The 26843-nt window shown below is 37.9% G+C and overlaps 3 protein-coding genes across 4 annotated transcripts in view; 2 read left to right on the plus strand and 1 right to left on the minus strand.

Moving 5' to 3' along the window:
- Positions 1–8976, minus strand: part of LOC122661471 (protein EXECUTER 1, chloroplastic) — a 39788-nt gene extending 30812 nt beyond the window's left edge. The window contains exon 1 of the mRNA XM_043856868.1: positions 8972–8976. The gene's annotated coding sequence lies outside the window, so the exon portion shown is untranslated. The remainder of the gene's footprint in view (positions 1–8971) is intronic.
- Positions 8977–15502: 6526 nt separating this feature from the next.
- Positions 15503–19023, plus strand: LOC122661299 (cysteine proteinase RD21A-like). Of its 2 annotated transcripts, none has more exons than XM_043856656.1 (5): positions 15503–16038; positions 16751–16986; positions 17105–17245; positions 18086–18532; positions 18619–19023. In XM_043856656.1, exons 1-5 carry the CDS (start codon positions 15552–15554, stop codon positions 18724–18726), a joined length of 1419 nt encoding a protein of 472 aa, XP_043712591.1. In that variant the 5' UTR covers positions 15503–15551; the 3' UTR covers positions 18727–19023. The 2 variants fall into 2 exon arrangements, with proteins under 2 accessions (XP_043712591.1, XP_043712590.1); XM_043856655.1 differs by having other exon boundaries at positions 15504–16038; positions 18086–18538; positions 18625–19023.
- A 3559-nt stretch (positions 19024–22582) lies between these two features.
- LOC122661298 (UPF0481 protein At3g47200-like) lies at positions 22583–24404 on the plus strand. The gene has a single exon (XM_043856654.1). It carries the CDS (start codon positions 22684–22686, stop codon positions 24340–24342), a length of 1659 nt encoding a protein of 552 aa, XP_043712589.1. The 5' UTR covers positions 22583–22683; the 3' UTR covers positions 24343–24404.
- Positions 24405–26843: the final 2439 nt, after the last annotated feature.

Here is a 26843-nt window from a genome sequence, read left to right on the forward strand (position 1 = left end):
ATATTGAAATTGAAATCTATTTCAATTCTATTATGCACTTTAATAAGGATGTGTTAATAACAGGGGTTATGTATCATTTGACATGTTTAAAAATAAATGAAATCAAAATAACTCTATTTTGCCACCACCCCTTCCTAGCCCCGCTCCAGCCACCACCACCAACCCCACTTCCCAGTCCAATCCACCAATGCCTATCAATGTATAAAGTTCTAATAGAAATGGACTAGTACATAAAGTTTATCTTTTTTCCAATGACAATTAGCATTTAATTCACAGTACCGACACCGGTATTGGTCGTCGGTAATACTGATACCAATACGTATCAACTTTATAGAATTGATATCATCAACATCATTTTTTCAATATTAAAAAAAAAAAATCTCTATACCATATCGCCTATTGGTCAATCCATATCAATCATGTATTGATACTGATCACGATCGATACTACTATAAATCGACTGCGAATCGACTAATATGACCAATACAATACTAATACCAAAAATTGTGTGAGCAATGGCTTATTATATTAAGCTAAATTAGCAAAAGTAGAGAGTTATAAATTAGTACATAACCACCAAGTTCAAGGTCTGTTTTAGCCTTATGTGCCAACCCATGAACTAGGTTGACAAAGTTCATCTTAATGTGGATTAGTCTATTGGGGTTAGGTATGTCTTGTCTTATGCAGATTCACATATTTATAATTGGGCTTGTATTTGTAATTAGGTCGGGTTTTGGGTCAATTATGTATGGGATAAAATTGTAATTGTGTGAGGATTAGGGTTCTTGAATTCTCTATATATTGTTTCTGTAAGAAAAAAGCCTAGATACAAGCAAAAAGAAATACTTTGTGAGTGAAAAGTAGTATAGAGAGTTTTTTAAGAAATAGTGAAATTTTTTTTATTCTCTCGAATAGATATAGGCAATCTTGTCGAACCACAGTAAACATATTGCGTTGTATGTGATTGTTTGGGTTCTTTCCTTATGCATTCGTTCCCAACATAGTCCACAATTGTTTAGCTTCTTAAACACAAGAGAATGTCAAGTAGTAATGTGCCAAAAAAGGCCCATTCCCATAAAGAGAAGTCTACAGAGTTAATGTTCTTCACTACTGCAATTCTTATGTATTAGATCTTGGACTAAGGAGGCTTCTAAAGTTACCTTCTGACCATCATATCCTTCCTCCCTTTATTCTCTCTACACCAATGGGTGGAGAGAAAACTGATCCAGTATTTTTCTCCCCTCCCAAATGTGTAAGACTTCTTCAATTGGTCCTATGTCATTTGGGAACCTACTTCAATCTCTACAACATAGCCTCTCATCCACTGCACATAAATACATTTTTTTTTAATCATTATCAATAATTTTTTCTTTGGAAAAAAGCCTTTTATAAACTAAAGAAAAAGATAATACATCAATGGATACATGCCAACAATGGTTGTTTATCTAACTAAAAATGTTATTAAATATAAGAAAAAAGAAGGTTGCCAGACTGCATGGGGCCTGTGTCAAGACACAAGAAGGGCGAAATGATCGTCTGGTCTTGTCCCCCTGAAATAAAATATCTAACCCCTATTGGATGCCTCAACACGCGCTCTTGTTGGCTCCAGCCTCCTGTACTATAGCTTGACAATGATCCCCCTCCCATAAATATAATAATCAAGGGAAAAAAGGACTTTGTCCGGGAGTGTGGCTCTTCCTCAAACAAGTGATGGAGTGAAATGATCACCCCGCCCCATGAAAGGAGTAAACCTCATCCTAGTTGATGCTTCCACGCACGCTCCCATTGGCCCTAGCACCGGCACACATGCTCCCGGACAGAAAACCTCCACCCAATAATTAAACAGGAAAAGGTTCTTTGAACCAACCGCAAAGGATACACTAGCACCCTCTCACTGTCTCTCTCCTCACATGAAATGACCTCCGTACTCCCCTATTTACGAAACTGTTCCATCATCCTTCATTGGTGTGCTCCCATATGTTGCTTGCTCGAAGAACCCTCTTCCCAATTAAAATAATTATTTGACTTTGAAAAAAAAAAATATAACAACACTAAGAAATCTATTTGGAAAGTTTCATTACTATTTTGGTAAGTTATTAAAGTGATCAGAAAAAGTTTGCCACACAGTACAATTTTTTCTATCACATATGTTTGTTTTTTTTTTCCCTTTCTCCTTCTTTGAACATGTGGGTTTCATGCGAATGATCCCTTTTTTTAACACAACCATTTTTGTGGTGTGCAGATTCCTTCTCACACTGACAGCATGGAAAACCCTCTCCCGACTCATGACTACAAAAATTTCTATTTAAGTTCAAACAAAACTTATGCCATTTACCAAATAAAGTAAAGGGAAAGATGGATAAACTTTTGCCATTTAGCCCCAATTGACAAACTTCTTACCACATGAGAAAAATAGGTTCTATGAGTGCAAACGCTATCAGCATGACCCTGTTGGCCCATTTATCATATGAAAATGGGCTGGGCCGTCTTAGTGCACTATGCATGAACCCAACCCAATTATAACCTTTTTCAGGCCAGAGAATCAGAGTTAAGCCTCAGAGTGGTCAGATCGAAAAATTGAGAATACCCATCAAATAATAAAAACTGTTCACATGGTGCATGATGGGTTGCAAAGGATATATGGGCCCCCATTCTGTGAGACAGAAACAGTGACCTAGTACTCTTTAGTATTCTCAAGCTAACTGTAATTCAGTCAACAGTTAAGACCGTTAGTTGGATACATTGAACTATTGAAGCATCCATTACATCCACTCCATTGTTTTTGGGCTCTGGTAGTGGATAAACACCGTGTGGGACATATCAAATGGGACCCACAAAGAGCCCATTTGGGGGGTTTAGGCATATAACGCCTAACAAAACCCATGCTGGTGTGAGACTGTCAGTTGCTTACAAGCAGAGCAGAACAGAAGTCGAGCAGTTTGTAAGATTTGAGAAGAAATTACAAAGCACATGCCCAAGCCTAGGCCCAACTCCCTCTGTCCACATGGCATTCTGACACGCCTCTCTGTTTTATATGTATACAGAAAATGCATAGCTGAAGATTCATGTTTACCAAAAAAAAGCATAGCTGAAGATTCATATTTGATTAGAATATGAATATTTATCCAAATAATTGATTTCAGAATTTATTTTTGTATTGATCCATATACCCAAAAAAAAAAAAAAAAAAAAAAACCCATTAAAATTATGAAATTATGCCCTTTGATTATAAATTTAGGGAAAATGTTTTGTGTCCGAAAGTGTAGCCTACACCATTCCCGTGGGTTTCTCTCTCCTCCCCCTATGAAATGACATCCCCATAAATTATTCACTTGTTAAATTTTAGATTATTTGAGTTTGCCAAGTAGCAAATATTGTATTAAGAAAATTAGGGACTACAGTGTAATGCATGGACATACATGAGAGGGGATGCGTGCATATGTAAGAATATAGTAAGTTTAAAGGTTGTGTTTGGTATGTATTCTAGGTCGATTTTGCATTCTCAAATGATAAAAATATTTTTATCATCTGAGAATTTGAAATTGACATAGAATGCATTCCAAGAATACATACCAAACACTGCCTTAGTGTGAAATTTAAAATGTGGCAAATCTATGTAATTTCTTAACATCCAAGACCAAAATTTATATATTAGTTTTTCACTGCAAAAAAAATAGGCATGTTGATGAGCGGATCTACTTATGGATTGAAGCATGCTGGAATTATATATAAAATTTGGAAAACACCAGTTCTCAAGTTTAATTAACTTCAAGTTTTTGTCCATTCCAACCGATTGTAGACCGATCTGAATAAAAATTGGCTGGCACCGATCCAAATCCCGATTTTTGTTTTTTAATCCTTGAATGATGTCAGATTCGGAGAATATTAAGCCAATTAGGTGGGCCCAGAGAAAAAAAAAACATATTGAAAAGGACCTGCACTCCTATAAATTGCTCTTTGGCACATTTATGTTGATGGGCAAGGAAGAGAGAGAGAGAGAGAATTAATAAATTAATAAAAGTGAAACATGATTAGATCATCAAACTTTAGATGATTAAGTTACTACTTGCCAAATATGTTATGATTTGGCAAGTAATAAGGGAAGAAAGATTTTTTTCTCCTCCCCTGCTTTTAAATGATGTATGTTAGCCATGGAATTACTTAACATCACCTTGCTAAGAAGTTTCCATAGATTTTTCTATTAGAATAAAAAAAAAGAAGAAGAAAAAGAATCACACGCCATAAAATAATGGACTAATTTTTCTTCCACCCACGGTGAATATGATCTCATTCACCGAGGGGCGGGAGAGGGTAGGAATGGGTATCAGAAGGGTATTTTGGAACATACCACGATGGTGGGTGAATTGTTCTGAATTTTATTCTATATAATACGCCATGGAAGTGGAAGTATGATCTTGCATTATTAAAAAAAGAAGAAAAAGAAGAACATGGCCATATGCTACCAAGTCTTCTATAATGACTTATAGATAAAATAATAAGTGACTTGAGATAACTAATCTCTTATGGTTGTATTTCATCGTTATGGTAAGAGAGATTTGGTATAAATTAAATCAAATCTCAAATGACTCACGTTTTAATATGGAAATGATTAAATCGTGCCACTTTGATACCATCACAAGACCATAGATGCCTATAAATTGACTATTTGTGAATCAACTTCCAAGATAAAAACAACTCTATAGTTTCATGTGTTCATTAGGAGCACTTCAAAGTTGTGGCTCAGACCAGAAGAAAGTCACACGTGTGAAAATAAACTCCAAACAATGAAAGAGAGAGAGAGAGAATAAAAAATAACCTTATTCAGTCCACACTATTCCGTAAGTATATAAATCTATCTTCCAAATCTGATGAACGACTAGAGCATTCCTTGAACGTAAGAAATTCTTGTGAGGGACGAAGACAAGCAAACCAAAGTTAGGTATTTCGAATCTTTAATTTCTTTTTTAAAATCATTTAAAACCAACACCACCAAATTTAAAAAATTAAAAATTAAAAAAAAAAAATTAAAAATCTAATAGATAGGCACACATGTATCTACCCACACATTGTCCTTTGAGTTCTTATCCAAATGTTCAAAACCCATTAATGGCAATGAGAACAAAACTCCTTAGACATGCATTGCATGCCACGTTCATGGCCGCAGGTTGGGGGAACTAAGCAGTAAGCATCGAATGATATTTTTAGGCCATAAGATATGGATAGTGTAACTTCCGTATCCAAACACAACTTTGGATGGATATATACCTAATCCAAGTAAGAATCAAAATGGTAAGAAGAAAAGTGACCTACTCGCATCAAAACTAATCATCAACCAAAAAAATTAATCTCCTTTTGATAAGTTCTTAATAGGCAAGTTATGAGATATTATTTACTAAAGAGTTACACACTCTCAACCTCAAAGGAGACAGGATTTTAAGTCTCAACTCAACTAATCTTTTTTCCAACTAAATTGGGTCGATTAACATGAATTCTGTTTCAACAAAATTTTTTTTTGTTTGGGAGGGGTTGAAATTAGGATTAAATCTTCTCCAATGCGGGCATCTTATAATGCACTGCATGTGGGCCTGAGAGCTCGATATGTGGAAGAAGTTTCATCCAACGGTGCGAGCTTGATGCAAGGCAATTTTTTTTTTCTTTCTCGAGCTCAACATCGTTGGATGTTGCAACTTCCACATGTCGAGCTCTTAGACCTACACTGCAAGATTAGGGCACCCAAAGATACAAAAGAGTGGATATTTAACCAGCAGAGGTCTTGGAACCACATATTGGAGACATGAAAAATTGCAAAATTTTCATATATGAAAAGCCCTTAGAAGCTAAGTGGGCAAAATAGGATTCAATTGGTGATGGCAAAGGGGGAAGCTGCACAAAAATAGAACCTTCCTTCTTACATGTTGGCTTTTCATAGGTTTGTATTATTGTATACCTAATTATCTAAGGCACCGTTTGATTAGAGGGGAAGGTGGGGTGGAATTGTTGAAAAAATGGGATCCACGTATTCGTGGGGTTTTGTTGGGGTGAAAATGTTGACGTAAAGTTACTTTTCCCATGAACAGTAACCAAAAGTCCCACCAACTTGGTGAGAGTGTGAGATTTTGGATAGCAAAAGGGTGGGATTTTGAAGTGCCACATCAGTAGACAAAACAATTAATAATGTTCCAGGAGCTTTTGTAAGTTCACCACCTCCAAATTACCAAACAATGTTGGAGTGGGAATTTGAAGTGCTACATCAGCATTTCCCACCCCAATTCTCCCACCCCATCTAAGTCCCCTCTAAACAAACAGGGCCTAAGGGAATTCTAGTATTGTCAGGGATTAGGGCAAGCCCGACCCAACCTGGCCCATTGACACCCCTACACCCTATTTGGGTGTTCAACCCCTTCGATGAAGGAATCTCTCCAATCTGCTCCGAAAACGTCTGATGATGCATGGTGCCAAATCTTTCTATGGATTGCTTCTATCGTCGTCAAAGTGTCAGTGGTATCAGTTCATATTTGATCATCCCAAGCTCATGTAGAGGCACCTACGCCAGGATCTGTCATCTTAGCAGGAATTCCTTCAAAATTGGGAACCCACTTGTATGAAATCGAAAATACTCTTTCCAAGTCCAATTAGAGGGTTAGATCCATGGAATCTCTTCAACCATGGGTGAAGAGAAACTAACTTCCTTATATGTATTTACCATTACATCCCTCTTGGAGGTTGAAAGGTGAAACAGTAGTCCATTCTTATGACGTCAAAAGGGCACAAATGGATCACTTCTCCCACCTTCCTTAATCCAAACTTTTCCCCATAACTTTGGATAGGTCTCTCTCTCACACACACTTACACCTCAGACCCTATCGTCCTATTTCAGATCTACGTCATCCACGTCATCAATGACATGAAGAAGCATCTAACGTTCAAGTTCGTAAATCAAAATATCATATTGATTCAATTTACATAAATACCCCTTTGGTGGGAGACTCATATCTCTCTTATAAGCCTAGCTGGTTTGTTCATTCATAATTGTGATGTAGATATATGCACGTATTAGTTATTATATATCATATTAAAAATAATAGGGGATATAACTGACCTTTACTTCTTGGAACTTGGAAGAAGTGGAAGCCTCGATTTCCCCTCATTTGTATAGGTTAGTAAGATTGGGAAAAGCCATAAAAATCTTCCCTCAATCGAAGATTCATCCATGGTGATTTTAGGGTTTCAAGAACTAGATCGATTGATTTGGATGGGAATCGATCGAGGTTGATCTGGATTCTGGTCGATCATTCTTGTACGAAAACTAGGATTAGGTTATATTTTGATTGATTCTGGTCCAATTTCATTGATTTTGATCGATTTTGATCATAATTGGCCAAGATCAATCTAAATCTGGATTCTAGGTTTTTAAACCTTGATGTCAATTTGACTTTGTAATTCAATTGAGAAAGGTACTTTGAAATTCAATAATAGAAGACGATATTTAACAATGAAACTCAAAGATGAAAAGAAAATCTCTTAATCCACAAGATCTGATTTTCCATTTGACCAAGACATAATATTACAAACTTTTATAAATTAAAGAAAAAGTTGATATTTATATTCACCATTCTAAGAATTCAATGGCAAATCACTTTATGGACATCGATCTTGGACTGATGGTTTGAGGCCTTTCCTCCTCTATTATCGGTAACAAGTCAGATCTTTTTTAATATAAATACGGATAGACCCTTATGGGTGACCCCTAATGCGCTAAATTATAACACCAAAAAAATGTCAAATCTGTTTAAGGATAGAGATTCTCTCATGACAGCTTTCACTATAGAAAAAATGAAAGAGCCAATTCCTATTTCTCTACTTCGTCGACCATTCATTGTTTTGGATCTCGACCTGTTTGTTTTGTCTCAATTAATAATATTAATAATATTAATAAATAAGAGATTCCAAACAGATTCCATATCAAATGATGGTTAATCCACCTGCGCGTCATCATATTTGGGTTGTCAATGGTCTTTGCCCTCAGAGTCCCCCAACTTGTTCCAAACTTTCACGATTCAAAGTAGTAATTGATCAGTGTGGGACCTCTCTATCGTCCAATGATAGCTGGGTGGTTGGTTTTCTTTTCTGGTCTCTCAAATTTCGATTGGTATCACTAAAAAAAAGTGTATAATACGCTTCTCCTTCCATCTCTTCTCATTTTGAAATTCAAACCTTTATGTCATCGTCACGTACGATTACAGCCAAGAATGAATAAGAAATAAATGGAAAATAAGAGTTGTTGGAACCTGTAAGCGTATCATCCATAGGAACCACATGTTCTGAGTGAGAGAGAGAGACCAATAATGATTTTAAACTTGGAATCAGGATCGAATTGGGCTGTCAATTTTGATATAGAATTGATCTTAAAAATTCTAGAATCGGTTCCACATATCTGAAATCAAACAGATCTTAATAAAAACCCTTGAATTGGCCAAAAATCCATAGCGACCCTGGCCGAGAATCGGTAAAGAATTGATCAAAATGGGTTCAAATAAGCTCAAACCCCAGTTTTCGTACAAGGGTTAGCCGCTACGAGTCGATCGTAATTGGGATAAGTTTTGGCTGGTTTTGATCATCAGCCGTTCCGACCGATCTAGTCCCTATGTTTAGAACAGTAGTGGAACTCTTTGAAAGAGTATAATCAGTATAACCCAGCTTGGTTAGCCTCATGAGTAATGAGTCATGAGCATTTGGTTTTAAGATATGGCCATAGCATGGCTCATTGTGTGGGGTTCCTCTGTAGTGCATATTCGACGGTCTGCAATGTACGGACATACAATCCAACAATCCACTTGTGTGTTGAACTGTGTATCCGTGCTCTGCCGATCATCGGATGGTACATTGCACACTGTGTTACACTACGACCCAACCTAGTTGGGCTCCGTGCCCGTGCGCTTCTTTATTAGCTTTATGGGAGGAGATAGACGACCTTCAAGATGGTTTGGGGTCAGTCAAATTTCTCCATGAATCACACTGGTTCCACTATTCCACACTGGCCACCCTTAATTAATGTGGGTTAACGTTTGCTGTGTCTTATTATGGAGTAATTATTAAGCAAGGATGAAATGGGTTTCAAGTTGAAGTTTCTCTCTCTCTCTCTCTCTCTCTCTCTGGGTTTCAAGTTGAAGAAATTTTCTCTCCATTTAAAGGAACAAGTCCCAATAGCATGGAAGCTATGGTCACTAGACACACATCTAGAATTATTATCTGCATTAATATATTATCTGGTTGGTGATTACCCAAAGACGCAATACCATGACCACACCGCCCAAGTCCCAATACACAAACTGGTTCATCTAAAGATATTTTTTGATAGAGGGGTAGTTTCAAACTAATACGATATGGCTGGAAGATGACTAAAATTTGGGAAAATTATCTCCTCCAGTTTCTGTCCGGCCCAGTTATCCTAGTGTTTGTAATATCAGGGTGGATCCCAATCCCCATATTATAGACATTGAGGGAACTAGACCGAGCATGGAACTGAAGGAGATAAAAATTCCGTATTGAATAAAATTATAGAAGGACAAATAATAGAACGAGATATCTCTTCCAAACACAATGTCGTATTGCGCGATTCACATAGACATGGCGGGGGGGGAGGGTGGTTGGTGGTGGTGGTACTTGAAAGAAGGGCCACAAATGTTGTTATGTGCGTAATGGAGTCTACGTACTCTAATGTATGGGCACTAGCTAGATTGGGTAAGCCTAATATGGGATAGGTAAAGGGTTTGACATAACGTGCTTCATTAACTTTGGAACTGTTGACGTATTAATCAAGTACCTAACATTTGGTATCAGAGTTAGGCATTACGTCACGGGTTCGAGTCACAAAAAAAGCTATATAGGAGGGGGTTACTTGGAGTATAATAAAAGCTATCAAAAAAGGACTACTTGCCGCCAGACAAAAATCCTTGACCAGAATGGAGTCGTTACCTTGGAAAACACTACCTACCGTCAAAGTGAAAGCTGCCTACAGTGAGAGCCGTCAAGGACGATGGTTGCGAAAGTGTAATGATCTGTTATGTGCCTAATGGGGCCCATTCTAGTGTATGTGCGCTAGATTGACCACCTAGCATGAGATACGTAAATGACTTGATTTAACACGTTCTATTAGCTCTGTACCTTTTAGCGTATCAATCAAGAACCTAACAAATGTATTGTTCCTTTACAACTTTAATCAACTAGGAATTGAGATTACCTTATTATTATTGGAAATAATCCCATATTTAAAAGAGATTTTCTTATTAACACCCTTCAAAATATCAAATAATTTGTAACTTTACTTTTTTATAGCAAATGAATATGTACGCTTTTGGTCCAACAATACTAATTATAAATTCCTCACGACTTCACAATTTTTGCTCTGATATGTGAGGTATGTTGGTGGATTTCATAAAGAGATAAATAACTAAATAATAATGTAGGTATCATATTCCAAACTCTGATACACATTAAACACTATAAGTTTTTTAACATATATTTTTTAAATTTTAAATTATCAAAAATATATTTTTTCAAATTATTTTCTCTTCCAAATAAATTCAAAATTCAAAATTCAAAATTACTAGCTATCATTACTCTCGCAATCCTTTTGTTATTCCATTTATATGGGTGGTGGATTGGTTCAATGCTGGCTGAAACACATGCCCAAGAAAAATAAAATAGATATTGTGGGCCTTGTGGTCACCGACATGCCAACATCTTGTACTCAACATCCATTGCATTTATTTATTTATTGAAAAATTTGCGTCTACCACCCCTGTGTTTTCAAACAATTACATGTATCATTTTTTAAATTTAAAAAATTATATTTGTACCCTTAAATGCTAACTCTGTTAGTTTTATTTTGAAAAGATAATTTTGCCCTTTCTTATTTATTATTGAAGAAATTTATATTTACCACCCCTGTGGTTTCAAACAATTATGTCTACCATCCCTGATTTTTTTTTTAAATTCACCAAAAAAAAATGTGTCTTTACATATATTACTCCCATTTGTTTGAAATACCATCGTCTCAAAAGGGAAAATCATCGCCCACACATCCTTCACAAAATCAAACGTAGCACTTCCACCGGAAAAGCAGGTGATCGCAAAATGGATGGTCGTCAACTCCGAACCCTTGTCGCTCCAGATAATAGGATATGCAACGGTAACAAGGGTGAATGGGGTAAGTTTATTAATAACAAACAAGAAAGGGCAAAATTGTCTTTAAAAAAAAAAAAAACTAGCACTCAGGGATACATACATAATTTTTAAAACTCCAAGGGTGGTAGACATAATTGTTTGAAAACACAGAGGTGGTAGACGTAAATTTCTCTTATGTAAAAGCACATTCATTAAGGGTATTATGGGTATTTAATTAATATTTGGACGATGACATCATCACTTAACTGTTCTCATCTAATAATAGATGTACATTTGTAAGAATCTTTCAAAATACAGGATAGATTTATGAAATAGATGAAATTTTAAAGATGGTAGACTTAATTGTTTGAAACCAAAACGTAAATTTCCGTTATTTATTTTGGAGAGTGAAATCAGATATTAACGGAGACCCGGCCTTATGCTGACGATTGGCTCCACTGGTGGTGGCCTGACGTACACGTCTCAAGTTTGACACTCCTCCCGCATGCATGCTTCTCTCATGCGTTCTTTAAATTAAATAAATGCGGCCTGGATTCCTTTTGCAAACATAAAAAATCTATTTCTGTGGAAACATTGTAGCTTCATCATAGATGAAATTTGTAATTTGCAATTTCGGAAGGATCAATGGCCATTACTTGTAATTCTAAGTTGTCGAGAACATAGTTTTAGCTTAAAGATTCACGAAGATCATGAAGTCATGGAGTGGAATTTGGCACCATATTTTTTGATAGCCCCTATGATATCTGAAAATGAAATCTACACCATATTTTGAAGTTCTATTTTTGCGTTGCATTACAATTAACGAACAACAGCAGGTGCACTAGGCACAGAAGAAACTCGAGTACTAGAAGATGCAGATGTTGATGTATAGCCATCAGTAGATACAACATATATGGAACTCAAGAAAGACTCGTTCGGCCACAGTGATTACCTCTTGTGGGATCCAATTTTTAATGTTGAATACATAATCGTACCTCGCTCTCCAAATATACCAACACAAGAAATAAGCATGGGATAGAGATTCACATAGGACTTTCTTATTTTAACGATATAATAAATCCCAACTATTAAACCAATTTGAGAGAACTTGGGTACATGATTTGTTGGAGGACTATAAGTTAAGGTACTACCAAACCAAACCGCCTAGGTAAATGGACAATCAGGGAGCAAGTGATCTGCAGTCTCCCTGTTTTCACAACGGTGACATGATAGATCGATAGGTACTTGTCGTGAGAGGAGTCCGTCACGAGTAGCAACACCTTCAACACATATAAATTCTTACACCGAATCAAGAACATGCTCCCATTGATGTACACGAAAGGAAAAAGGACCCGTGACAACATGATCGAGGTTTAGATCTGATAAGAGATTGTATGCTGATTTTACAGTAAACACCTCCATATTGGTGGTTGTAATCAGAACTGGCGTGATATGGATCTACATCTATTTTTTTTGTTTGGATGAAAAAAAAGATTTTTTGACCCATTATCACTCCTATACGTATTATTAGATATATATATATATATATGTATATATATATATATTGTAAAACTTTTTTAGATAACAACATTGCTGACAAACAATACCGATACCAATACTGTAGATTCTGTCCATGGCCAAGAGACCGTAGTGCCACAACCACACATGGGTGGTATTTCCATGCTTTATTGTTTGGATTTATAAATGGTTGTGACTTGTGATCGTTACATAAAATAGTATTTAATATTTGATTGTGGGTTGGTGGTAGCTAGCATCAAGGACATGTACTTAACAACACGTCTCATCTAATATCTGTCATTTTTTTTGGGGTGTAAGCTCACATGTGTGATTTCTTCTTCAAATTTGGTTTAAGGTCAAAAAATATAGACTAAATTTTATGGGGCAAGAGATCACTATCTAGTGTAGCCTTTACACCCATACAGAGTCCAATGAAAACGTGCCACAAGCATCAATGTGGATGAGATTTCTGATTTTTAAGGGAGCAGAACAGTAACTTCCAACACTCCAAAGTCTGGGCGTAGGAGCTACATGAACCGGTACCATATTTTCCCCAAATTTTAAATATAATAAAAAAACATATTAAAATCAAGGAAACGATTCTCTGGCAACGTAGCCCTTGCGCCAACACAGGACCAAATACAATGTGTACTGGAACATCAACAAGAGCTGATTCCACATTGCCAAACATGGTTCTTTTTCCCTAAAATCAATTAAGATGGGTTTTTAAACATGACAACACGTCTATGGTGTCACATTTTTTCTTTTAATTATTTTCGTTAATGGAAATATTTTTTATTTTATTTTTATTTTTTTTGAGCACTAAAGAAATATCCGTAATATCTACATATATGTGTTAAAATCAGCTATTGCATAAATTATATTGGTATTTTTATTGACATATGTTTTTATGTATCGTTTCAATTTACACACAATCGACAAATTAAATACCAAAAAAAATCAATTTTACTTTTAACAATTAGTTGACAATGAAAAAAAAAAAAGAAGAAGAAGAAGGAACAGGTTTCTGAACAAGTAGCATAGAGAAGTGTATCAATAAAATGTGGTTTTAAATCTAATAGAAACCAATACCCTTGTTACTCGAATACTAGCCCATGCATCAATTGGATTAATTAACAATATAATAAATAAACATAATTATTGTATCATACTTGAAACATAAAATAAGTAAATGTCATAGGTTAACTATATATTATATTTGTTCAAGTATGAATTCAAAATGATGGATGATATTAAAATAGATTAATAAAACCCTATTTTTTAAAAGAAGAAATAGTTTATTTATTATGTGAGAGTGGAGAGGAGAAAAAAAAGGAAAAATAAAGAATAAGAAATAAATAAAAGGATGGGCGAAGATAAGAAGTTTTTTTATTTTTTTATTTTTATCACATAGGCATGAGAAATATGTTGAGTGAGAGAGACCAGGAGAGAATAGGGAAACACATGTATATAAAAGCCTTGAAAATCGAGGGTGTTTTCATTACTGTTTTCCAAAACTAAAACTACACAAACCGCATGTAAATTAGTTGTGAATCAGATAATGAAACCGAATAGAAATCAATAAAACCGGATCGTACGCAAACGATTCTGATTTTAGTTGATTCCTATCCGGTTCGCTTTTGATTTCACCGTATCAAGATGTAAACCACACTGCAATTGAATCGAATAACCAGAACCGCATTGATTGACACTCTTAGTCAAGGCATGACAATCTAGTGTGCCTTTGAGGATGAAGTCAGTCTCAATTGCTCTCGTATGGAAGGAAAGATGGGAAAATCTCGGTTTCTATCCACTCGAAAGTAGGGTTTTAGTAATCGGTATCTATATCGGTATCAATATTAGTCTCGGCCAATATCGATACGAGACCGATTCATATTGGACTGATTTACCCATATTTCCTTTGAAAATTTTATTTTATTTTTTTACATTTTCACCCAATATCCGTATCAATCCACTAATACAGGATCGATCCCAATACAAATCCACCCATCCAACCAATCCGATACCGCTCAAACCATGCTTGGAGGGTGGACGTAATAATAATCCTGATGTGAGTAGACGGATGTGAAAACTTATAAGATGAGTTCTACACTTCTACTCAAGTCCGTATGATCAATATTGATACAAAATACGAGTGCTCAATAAGGACGGATAAGATTACTACTGATACGGCCGATACTGATATGTGGACGGATAAGATTACTTCTGATACGGCCAATACATATCTGTATCGTTATCCGACGTGGACTGACGTGAACTAAATCCATGGAAATAATTGATGTATTCGCTCCGTATAATTCCTTTTTTTTTTTTGGTAGAAAGCTCCGTATAATTCTGTGGCAGCAAAATGAGTCCCTAGTTCCTACTGCTTACCAATCCACGAAAAAGACACGGCAACGTGGCAAAATACAATTCGTTCGGTGCCCCGTTTACCCTTTTAATCTAACCAGAGTTAGAGAAAAGGGTAAATCATGGTCAAAGGTGGAATTGGGAACTTGGCGGTTGGGCCTGGGCCTTGGCCTTCAGCCTCATTAAATAAAAAAATTTTAATTTGTGACCCCACCGGACCCACCACCAATGGTGGGCTATGAGTGGCAGAATTTCCGCCGTTCCCGGTTTCTGTGCGTAGGTAGCGTTTGGTTGGTTCTCTTCATTTCCACCCAATTCCAACTCTATCGAATCCAATCCACATGGTATGATAATTGATATTTAATAGTAAAGGCCTCTCTTTCCCCTTTTTTACAGTTTTACCATTCCCCTGTTCTTCTATTTATATAGCCCCTCGTCTTCCCCTTTTGGGAACCCATTTTATAGTAGCTTACTTTCCTTTTCTGTGTTGGGGAAAAATGGTTTCATCGTCTTTCTCTTCTTCTAAGATGGCTACCATGGTGGCTCTGTTATTGTTTGTGTCTTTTGCTTTTAGTTCAGCTTTGGATATGTCGATCATCAGCTACGATGAGAAGCACGGGTCAAACTCGAGGAGTCACGATGAGGTGATGGCTCTGTACGAATCGTGGTTGGTGAAACACGGCAAGAATTACAACGCTCTGGGAGAGAAGGAGAAGAAGTTCGAGATCTTCAAGGATAACCTCATGTTCATCGACGAGCACAACGCCGAGAACCATACCTACAAGTTAGGTCTAAACAGGTTCGCTGATCTCACCAACGAGGAGTACCGTGCCATGTATTTGGGCACAAAGATCGATCCCAAGCGTCGGTTATCAAGGACTAAGAGCGACCGCTACGCTTTCCGCGTCGGCGATAGCTTGCCGGATTCCGTCGATTGGAGGACTAAGGGTGCCGTCGTTTCCGTCAAAGATCAAGGCCAATGCGGTGAGTAATTTCATTTATTATTTACTTCGACTGATTAATTTTTTTCTTCGTTTTGATTTCTGGAGAAAATTAAGAGTTTATTGCTGCAAATTTCTTCGTTTTGACTTATGGAGAAAATTAAGAGTTTATTGCTGCAAATTACGAAAAATCTATTTATTTTGAATAAATATATATATTTTTCGAATATATTGAAATTTAATAAAGAGACGTGTGTGTTCGTCTCTCTGCTATCTGTCTTCCCGGTTTCCTGTTCCCTGTTCCCTTTCGTCGTTTCCTTCCTGAGGAAGGAAAACAATTTCTCAGAACCGAAGGGTCCTGCACTCCTGCCCCCCTAGTATGTCTTAAATTACCATAGTACCCTCTAGGTTTATTATGTAGATTTTTAGCAGTTAAACTTAAAATTGGAATTACAGTTTTTTCACTCCTTTATTCTTGTTGGAATCATGATGACAGTTAGTGTCACGGATTCGTTGGAATCTCTTTGTCCTGTTTTCGCGGTTAGATTCCTTTGAAATCGGATTGGGCCGTTTATCATGTCTAGATTCATTGCATTCTCGTAAAGGTCCCACATGGGCTGGCCGGTTCTGTTTCAGTCCCGCACGGAATCAGAGATAGACATGAATCCTGCCCTGTTTCCTGCTACTTGTGTTCATTGACGATTTTGATCAGATTCTAACTTTATTTTTTGGGAAATGAAATTGGAAAATTGAAGGGAGTTGCTGGGCGTTTTCTACGATTGCTGCTGTGGAAGGGATAAACCAGCTCGTAACCGGCGATCTGATATCGTTGTCGGAGCAGGAGCTGGTGGACTGTGACACCTCATACAACCAGGGATGCAATGGAGGTTTAATGGATTACGCCTTCCAGTTCATCATCAACAACGGGGGCATCGACACTGAAGAAGATTACCCATACAAAGCTTCCAATGGCCAATGCGACCAGTATCGGGTCTGTATTTGCTTGTAACATTTTTCACGACCCAAACAATTTTTAACGACCTCTCGTTGCTGTTAAATTTCTTTTACTTGCTTCTTAGTTCTCTTTCTCTCTCTTGTTGCTGCTACAGAAAAATGCCAAGGTTGTTACCATTGACAGCTTCGAAGATGTTCCTACGAACGACGAGAAGTCATTGCAGAAGGCGGTGGCCAATCAACCCATTAGCGTTGCCATTGAAGCTGGTGGCCGGGCTTTCCAACTCTACCAATCCGTAAACACTCATCTCTCTCTTTTTTCTTTTTGGATTTTGAAGCAATATTGAGTAGGCATTTCAATGGATATCAGGGAAAGTGGTAAAGATTCCAACCAATTGGTTGATGGTACACCTTCTATACCAATTCCAAGTAATTAACAGCTCCATTTAATAGAAAGAAAAGAAGGGGAATGATACAGTTTTAATTCTTTCAGTTTCACATATATGGTTTAGTAACAGAAGAACAAGGCACAACATATGGTTTGATTGTATTGATTTCTCTAACCTAATTATGCTTGCTGTAATTCATACTGTATAAGTTTTGCAGCTAGTCTCACTTTGGAATCTGTGAGCTTATTCAAGTTACCCATTCAAGTGTTTGATGATCTGATTGATCTCTGGCTCAAATAGGGAGCTCAACAATTTTTGTTTGCTTACCACTATTCATCAATCTATGTTTATCGATGGGAGTTCCCTCGAGTCCAAGATCCATATGGATCAGCGATTATGATGCGTTGTTTTAATTCTCTTGCAAAATTTGTGTGTTTCTGACTTCCATGAATCTTGGTATTGTAAATAACTAACAGGATAGACTGCCTTCAGGGTTAATTGCCAGGAAATATTTTTGTCTGGGATGCAAAACATTTTATCATCACTAGGATGTTTCGAAGGGGAGAAGAATCAGTTGAGCTGATTACTTTAGAAATTCTCTGTGTCCCTTTGTGCTTCTGAACACAAAACAAGTGTTTGTATGTGTTCATGAAGCAGATTGAGGACAGCCAGTTCAAGATTATTGAATAATTTATTTATTTGCAGGCATTTCTATTGGAACTCAATCTTCCTTTCCACTATTTTCAGGGTGTATTCTCAGGAATGTGCGGGACAGAGCTGGATCATGGTGTGACTGCTGTTGGCTATGGCTCAGACAATGGTGTTGACTACTGGATTGTGAGGAACTCATGGGGTTCCAGTTGGGGTGAGAGTGGATACATCAGGATGGAGCGTAATTTGAATTCTGCCCTTACCGGCAAGTGTGGAATTAGTATTGAACCCTCTTACCCCATCAAGAAGGGCCAGAACCCCCCCAACCCTGGCCCATCTCCTCCCTCTCCAGTGACGCCGCCTACCGTTTGTGATAATTACTACTCCTGTCCCCAGAGTAACACCTGCTGCTGTATGTACCAGTATGGTAGCTATTGCTTTGCATGGGGATGCTGCCCTCTTGAGTCTGCCACCTGCTGTGACGACAATTACAGCTGCTGCCCACACGATTACCCCGTCTGCAATGTTGAAGAAGGGACTTGCCTGACGGTATTGATGCACTTAGTATTTTCATAGCTATGCTATTGATTGTCATCTCTTAAACTGCTTACTTACATTCTTTTTTACTGCAACAGAGCAAGAACAACCCACTTGGAGTCAAGGCATTGAAGCGTACCCCTGCTAAGCCTTTTTGGAATTATGGAGCCGCTGGCCGGAGGAAGAGCAGCAGTGCTTGAGAGTTAGTATGCCGATGGACTGTTATGGGCTAGAAAGGTTTAATGGTGAGAGGAGATGCACAGTGAAGGATTACTGTGCTTGGTGACCCCGGAGGGGTGGGATGTTCGCCCGTATGCATGCCATTATACCAACATCTTAGTCTAAGATTGCAGATGGATGTTAAAAGTCTTTAGATTTCCTCATATGATTATTGTACATAACTTATTTTTCAGAACAAACTATTGTTCCCTCGCTCTACATTCTCTGTAAATCGAAACCTTCATTTCCCATTGATAAATCAGTTATATTCTGCTATATTTGTGCTCTTTGGTTTTCAATTTCATCGCAGCATCTTTACTCATTTATTCATGTTAAAGTCTTGTTGGCCATGCTATACTGGTACGTTAAGCACTTGTAGTGATTTTCTATTCAAACTCTGTTTTGGATTGAAACTACATGATAGACCTGAAAGTGAAGGTGTTTCAGAAAGGATGTGGGCTTTGACAGTTTGGAAGAGATAACATAGGGGTCAAAGGATTTTGGTTACATCTCTGTTGGATTTTGATCTTACAGTTGAAAGCATTGATGCATCATAGACGGTTTCTTTATTATTTCCCAGGAGAACACTTGAGTTCTATGAGAATGGTAAACAAACACTTTGAGTAGTTTAGACATTCTTAGCGACCAAGATTCAAGTACACTTCTCCTATATGTTGTATTTTCTTTTTCTTCTTCACAGGAGATACAGGAACGTCAGTAAGGCTGGGATAAAGAAACCCTCTTATGAGGGGATCTTTATATCCTCCTGTTCCCTGCTCGGCCCAGTTCCCCTGTTCCTCTAACAAGGGCTTGGAATGACCACCCTACCCCTTCCCGAACATTTTGCCAGGGTTGGGTCCGCTACCCCCTATTAGAGGGACTGGGGAACTAGGCCGGCCAGGGAACTGGAGGAGATAATTTTCCTGACTGAGGAGATCATCTTTTGAAATATCACCAAGCTTGTCACAAGTGTGGATCAAACTTGAAAGAATTGTGATGCCCAACACTAGAGCGCCCTAAAATACCATTTGATATCAGTTTTGATCTTTTGGTAGGGGAATTGAGTCTATCATGATCATCAATGTCATCACTTAACATATCTTTATAATTTGCTAAGATAAGAAATTGGTTGGTTTATGGAGTATACGTTTAAAGCTTCACCGACTGAGATTACATATGACTTTGTAAAAAAAATCCTTCATTGCTTTGTCCTGTCAATTGGAATTTTGTTTAAACATTCCAGAGGTATAACCCACATGAACACCCAAAAGTGTGATAAGATGTTCATATTTTTACATCATTACAGCTGTATCTCTCACCACATGTATCATGAATTAAACACTTGTTTACCATCAAAAAATAAATAAATATGCACACTTCTTATTCAACAACAACACAGGGCTTGCTGCTTTAAAAAAAAAAAGAAAAGCCACTGTACTTGTAAATAGAATTCCCACCTCAAAGAATTAATTTTTGTTGTTGTTATCCAATATAAAATTAGACGCGAAAGAAATTAATCATTTACCCCCTAAAAAAGATAATCATATTAAGGAAAGGATCGAGTTTTCCCTAAACTATGGCGAAGGAGGAATTTCTTCACCGAATATGATCGGATGGGTTGAGTGAATTGTGAAGAGTATTTTAAACCCCAACAAGGGGAGGTACTTGTGGCTTTTAATTCGTGGATGAAGAAAAACTCTCCTTAAACAAAAGAAATAAAATATACATGTCAGGACTCAAGAGAAACTTCTTTCCCTGCAACATGCAATTTCACTTTTAAATAAGCAATAGATTTGTACTTTGTATGATACATGATCTACTTATATTTTATAATCCGTTTATATTATAAAATGTGCACAATCTTTGCCATGTATTTCTATTTGTCATCGAAGAAATGATAATTAAAAAAAAAGGCAAGAGATCTCTCCTTGGTCGCATGGTCTCTATACAAATGTCTGGGTCAATGGGTGAGCATGTTTAGATATCTACCCAAGGGTAGAGGCGTCATCTCACGATGCCTTGTGAATTTAAATTTTCCTCATGAATTGTAAATAATTGCTATTTATTCTTTGTGGACCCAATCACAAACATTTATTTAATGGGATATAACTTTTTTTATTGAATGCTTGTGTCATTCTTGGTTGATATTTCTTCACGTTGTCTATGTCATGCATTATTTTTTCACTAATAGAGTTAAATTTTCCTTGTGGACTGAGAATGTATGATTTTTACTCTTTAATGGTCAAATCACCAACTTCTATTTGGTGGGATATATAGCTTTCTTGCAATGGTTTACCCAAAAAAAAAAGCCTTTCTTGCAATGCTCATGTCAATCCGGTGATATATCTTCGTGTTGTGTATCTCTCACATTTTTCTCTCATCAATGGAATTTAATTCTTCATACCTCAAGTTTGCAAGAGAACTAACACTAAGAGTGTCAGTCAGTATGGTTATGTATTTTCAATATCGATACCATATCTATCTGGTATGGCTTCTTGATATGTATTCGGTATTAAAAACAGTTTTTATTTGGTATCAAAAACGGTTTTTATTCGGTTTATCAAAAACAGAGAAAAGAGTCTGCCACAACTGAATTCAAGTCTTGCCTTCATCAACCGGTTATGGCTTATTTCTGTGGAGATTTGTTCTTGATCCTCACAACTTGGAGAATTAATGCTCTATTCTATTATATGAGGAATCACAAGTTTCAACCTTGAACGCAGCTGTTATGCCAGTACTGCCTATAGCTATTGGCGTCGAGAATGATGATGGCCAACATGTGCTTCTTCAGTTTCACTATTTCCACGTGAATCATCCCATCAACCGGTTATGGCACTAAATGCTCATAACTTAGCTTGGAGCAGTTACAAATTTGAATTCTGATCAAACCATCCATGCAGTCAGTGGTTATTTCTTCGAAGAATCCCTAACTCCTCACGCTCTGAGGTAACATAATTTCAGCAATTACGATACCAATAAAGTTCAAAGAGTAAAATGGGAAAGTAGTATAGTATCTTATGAAGACAGAAATTCAGAAATTTTAAATTTCTTAAACTACGATATATAATTAAACCAAATGTATAAAACAAATACAATATCGGTACATACCAAACAGTTTCATCTTAGATAGTGATTCCATACCAAACCGAGAGATTCCATTTTTCATATTGAATCATATCGAATTTGCACCAATACGGTTGGTTTCGATTCCAAATTCACCCTTCTAACATTTTTTTGGATAATAAGGCAATTTATTGAAGAGAAAGGTGAGTAGCGACCGAGGAGTCCATAAAGCATAAGTCTTGGATCTAGGGATCGGAATTGGGCCAAACCATCTCGCTCACACAAGACAGAGTCCTCCTAAGTCCTAACAAGGGAGTCAGCTACGCTGTAAATCTGCCTATAAACATGGCCAACATGGCAAACTTCAAACATAGATATAAAGATAGTGAATATCCTGGACAATAGGTCCAGAGTGATCGAGGACAAAGGAAACCAGATCCTTGTTGTCCGATTCAACAGAAACATTGTCGAAACATTCACCCTTCTAACACCACTTTAGGACATTGGAGAGGATTCTTTTTTTTCCTAATGGTTTTATGTATTTATGTTTGTCGAGGATGAAATGTTAAACCGAACAGGAAAAAATGAAAATTTGGAAAGATGTAAACACTATTATGATGCGGGGCTTCCCAATTTATTCTGGTCAAACACGTTTTCTAATCAAACATATAATTTAGGCACAAACCCTAAGCAATAATTATTTTGTGGACAGCCCTTTTGAATCTTCAGAACAGTGAAGAAGAAGATAGGAGAAGAGGGAGAGCAGGAGGGCCAACAGGGCCAACATAAAGCCATGGCTGCTAGCTCTCTTGCTCCTGAAAGAAACTGAAAAACTTGATTTCAAAGCATAAAAACCTTTTGTAGTCTTCGAAAAAATGGTAGCAGTGTTTAATAAGGAGCTTTTAAGTTGGTATCTCATCACTCTCAAACTGAGGGAAACAGTGGAAGCTGGAATCGCAAACTCACCTGGTTCTACCTCTTCACGTGACCTTCAATTGCGACCACTGCAACGGCAACAATCACAGACACAGCCACCTCCGGATCAGCAGCGGCTGACGCTGCAAGAATCCTCCTTTTCGCAATCGCATTTGATATCAATCAATGGTGACGATGAAAATGTTAAAGAAGAAAGAGAAGTAACGAATCCAATGGAATCAGATTGGGCGATATCCATTAGAGAAAAGCTAGAGCAAGCCCATCAAGATCATGAAGCTGCCTCATGGGCCAAGCTCTGCATCTACCGAGTCCCACAGTACCTCCGTGTGGGCGACGATTACGGTAAGGCCGACAAGGCCTTCGTCCCCCAAATCGTTTCCCTGGGTCCTTACCATCACGGCCGGAAGAACCTCCGAGACATGGACCGTCACAAGTGGCGTTCACTCCATCAGATTCTGAAGCGAACCCATCAAGACGTGAAACTCTACCTCGATTCCATCCGGGAGGTTGAGGAGAAGGCTCGAGCTTGCTACGAAGGACCAATCCCTCTCAGCAGCAACGAATTCGTGGAGATGATGGTTCTCGATGGCTGCTTCGTTCTCGAGCTCTTCCGAGGTGCCGCCGGGGGTTTCGAGCATCTGGGCTACTCTCGAAACGACCCTGTCTTCGCAATGCGAGGAGGGATGCACTCAATCCAGCGAGACATGATCATGCTTGAGAACCAAATCCCACTCTTCATCCTCGATCGTCTTCTGGGTCTCCAGATTGGAAACCCTAACCAGAGAGGGCTGGTGGCAAAACTCGCACTCCCATTCTTCGATCCATTGACACCGACGGATGAGCCACTACAAAACAGCGATCGGAACAAGCTGGAATACTCGATCACCCCCTTCGATCCATTGATAGATAAAGACGGCCTCCATTGCCTGGGCGTTTTCCGGCAAAGCCTCCTGCGTCGAGGCCCTGGACCAGAACCACATGCTTCGAGGAATTGGATGAAATGGAGATCGCACGCGGTGAGGGTCGCCGACAAGCGAAGGCAGCAGTTAATCCATTGCGTGACGGAGCTGAGGGAAGCAGGAGTGAAATTCAGGAAGAGGAAGACGGATCGCTTCTGGGACATCAAATTCGAGAACGGTGTACTGTGGATACCCAGGCTTTTGATCCACGACGGGACCAAATCTCTGTTCCTGAACCTGATTGCGTTAGAACAGTGCCATCTAGACTGCACAAACGACATAACGTCTTACGTGATTTTCATGGACAACCTGATAAACTCGCCTGGGGATGTGGGTTACCTCCATTACTGCGAGATCATAGAGCATTGGTTAGGAAGTGATGCAGAGGTGGCCGACCTGTTCAATAGGCTGTGTCAAGAGGTGGTGTTCGACATCAACGACAGCTACCTCTCCCGGTTGTCCGAGCAGGTGAATCGATACTATAATCACAGGTGGAACGCATGGCGGGCCAGCTTGAAGCACAACTACTTCAACAATCCTTGGGCCATCATCTCCTTCGTTGCTGCTGTTGTCTTGTTGGTCCTCACTTTGGCTCAGACCTTTTACTCTGTCTATGGCTATTACTGGCCAAATTCTTGAAAACCCAGAAAAACAAAATAGCAGCAAAATCCCTTGAACATATGATCAATACCTATACCTGCATCAGTGTTGTGGGGCCCAAGCCCATTAGCCGAAAAGGAGTCGGAATTTGAATGGCATTCTTTGGTTTGGGGGGTGTGTGTCGTTCTCAAGAGAGTAGAATTACACAATAGAAAAATCAAGAGAAAAGAGATGAAAACAGAAGGATGTTGGATTGATTTTGAAGTTTTGATGGTTATATTGCAACTTTGATATCTCATCAAACCATGTAAACTTTGTGAGATTTGTGGTGTTTGTGGGGAGAATTTGATGATTTGGCTTCTTGTGAGGTAATCCGTAATCCCTTTTGTACTGTTTCTAATTGTTGTAAATCTCAAGTCGGATAAAAACTTGAGAGAAACAGTGTACTCCTATTTTTTTGATAGTGAATTGGTGAAAGATTTGTCCCGTGATTTTTTCCCTCCCTCTACGCTAGAGTAGTTTTCATATAAAAATTCTTGAAATTTTATTTCTCTTATTTGCTTGGGTTAAATTTACTTGATAATTTTACATTGGATTATTATTGATATTTTTCAATTCATACTAGACAAGTGGGTTAAGTAATTCTTACAATCAGTCACCTTCATGAGCATTGTTTGATTTCATACAAAAATGAGATATTGGTGTTACAATATTATTATAGTACTATAGAACAAGGATAAGGAGCATGCTTCTAAGAATCAGTATCAGATTCAGCCAATGCTTATTGGTGGATCGATATGATACCGGCCCTAGGATCAGATACTGATCCTGATTGGTTGATCTGATACGGATCGAATCATCAAAAACGTGCAAGGCGTTCCAGATTGATATAGGCTGATATTTGGTTGATAAGAACAGATACTTGGCTGATACAGATTGATACGGGTCGGTACAGAATAGATCTAGATTGATATGAACCTATATTGGCCAATACTAGGCTAATCTGGGCTGATACGGGATCTGATCTCAAAGAGTGACATTTTCAATGCTTTTCAATCGATCTAAAGGTCTCAACATATCAAAATCGGATCAATATTGGTAGAGACCGATTCCTATAACCATGATACGGAGCATGGTTATAAGTATTGGTATATGCTGAAATTGATACAAATCGGATGTATCAATAAAAAAAAAAAATTGGAAATGGGATCAATTTTGAAATTAAGTTGATTCTAATTAGTTCATATTGATATTGACTGACACTTATGAATCGTTATCCACTGAGGTTCGTTGATCGGTACGGTTGTGCGATTTCTCTCATAGGAGGTTGAAATGATCATTCCACTCTCTGATCGAACACACTGTCCAAGTGGGGTCCACCCCCTTTTATTAGAGGCACTAGGTAACCGTACCAGGCAGGGGAACCGCAAGTGATAAAAATTCCTGACACTTATACTAATACTTATAACTCTGATAAGGAATGGTGCCATCATCAACTAAATTATTTAATGGAAAGGATTTGAGGGTATTCTCATGGTATGAAAAAGTTGATTGGATCGGCCTTGAAAATCAGAATTGGCAAAGGCTGGTCTAGATTTCGATCGATCCTGTATAGAAACTAGGAATTAGGGGGATTTTTTGCCGATTTCCATTGATTCTGACCGATCTGGATCCGGATTCCTGCATTTTAACCTCAGGTATTGCTCAAAGAGTCAAAAAGTGTAAAGTAAGAGTTCAAACTTCAGAAGCAATCAAGCAAAATGTGTTGCTGGGTCCCCTCACAAGATGCAATGAGTATTATGGATCACTTCTAAATTTAGAAGATAAGAGTATTAGGTCTCTTATTACAAGACAATTATTATTGTGGACCACGGAAAACAAACCCCCTCCCCCCCTCTCTCTCTCTCTCTTTAAGTTTTTTCGTACGCCTGACGTCCATGCAGGTTGGTTTTGCACTAACATTGAATATTGCAATACCGACGTTACCACCAGCATTGTACGATTGCACTTGAGAGACGTAGTGCTAGCTTTGATACCACTGATATGAGCTTGGGAGAACTCAACCTTATAAACTGACTTACAAGGTGAAAGAACCCAAGAACTTATCAACCAATATTAAGATTCTCATCCAACCGATACAGGATAAATGTGATCGTAAAATATTTTATATTTGGGATTATGTTTTTTTGTTGAATTACTTTAGATTAAAAATAGGGAGAGGGTTTCCCATGCTTCGAGTGTGGCGAGGAATTTACATACCACACTAATGGGTGTCCTCACAAAGGTATCATCCATATGAGATCCATATTTTCACAATAGGTAAGAAAAAATAATAAAAAATTGGGAGAAAGCTTCTTGGTCGTGTAGGCCCTGCACCAACATAGGGGTCAATGAGAACGTGTGCAAGGGCATCAATATGGATGTGGTTTTTTATTTCAGTGGGAGTAGGAATGTACTGTTGCACACTCCTGGGTCTAAGAGCAGGGGCTACACGATCAAGTAATGTTCTGTTTACCAAAAAAATATTTAAGAGAAAAACT

The sequence above is a fragment of the Telopea speciosissima genome, chromosome 5 (genome assembly GCF_018873765.1).
Source record: "Telopea speciosissima isolate NSW1024214 ecotype Mountain lineage chromosome 5, Tspe_v1, whole genome shotgun sequence".
Taxonomy (NCBI): Eukaryota; Viridiplantae; Streptophyta; class Magnoliopsida; order Proteales; family Proteaceae; genus Telopea; species Telopea speciosissima.

What these genes read in the sequence shown, in the direction of transcription:
- LOC122661299 (XM_043856656.1), top strand. Translation starts at nt 15,552, where the DNA reads ATGGTTTCATCGTCTTTCTCTTCTTCTAAGATGGCTACCATGGTGGCT. An exon ending in GCCAATGCGACCAGTATCGG is followed by an intron (nt 16,987 to 17,104) that starts GTCTGTATTTGC and finishes TTGCTGCTACAG; the next exon opens with AAAAATGCCAAGGTTGTTAC. An exon ending in ATGTTGAAGAAGGGACTTGC is followed by an intron (nt 18,533 to 18,618) that starts CTGACGGTATTG and finishes TCTTTTTTACTG; the next exon opens with CAACAGAGCAAGAACAACCC.
- LOC122661298 (XM_043856654.1), top strand. Translation starts at nt 22,684, where the DNA reads ATGGTAGCAGTGTTTAATAAGGAGCTTTTAAGTTGGTATCTCATCACT.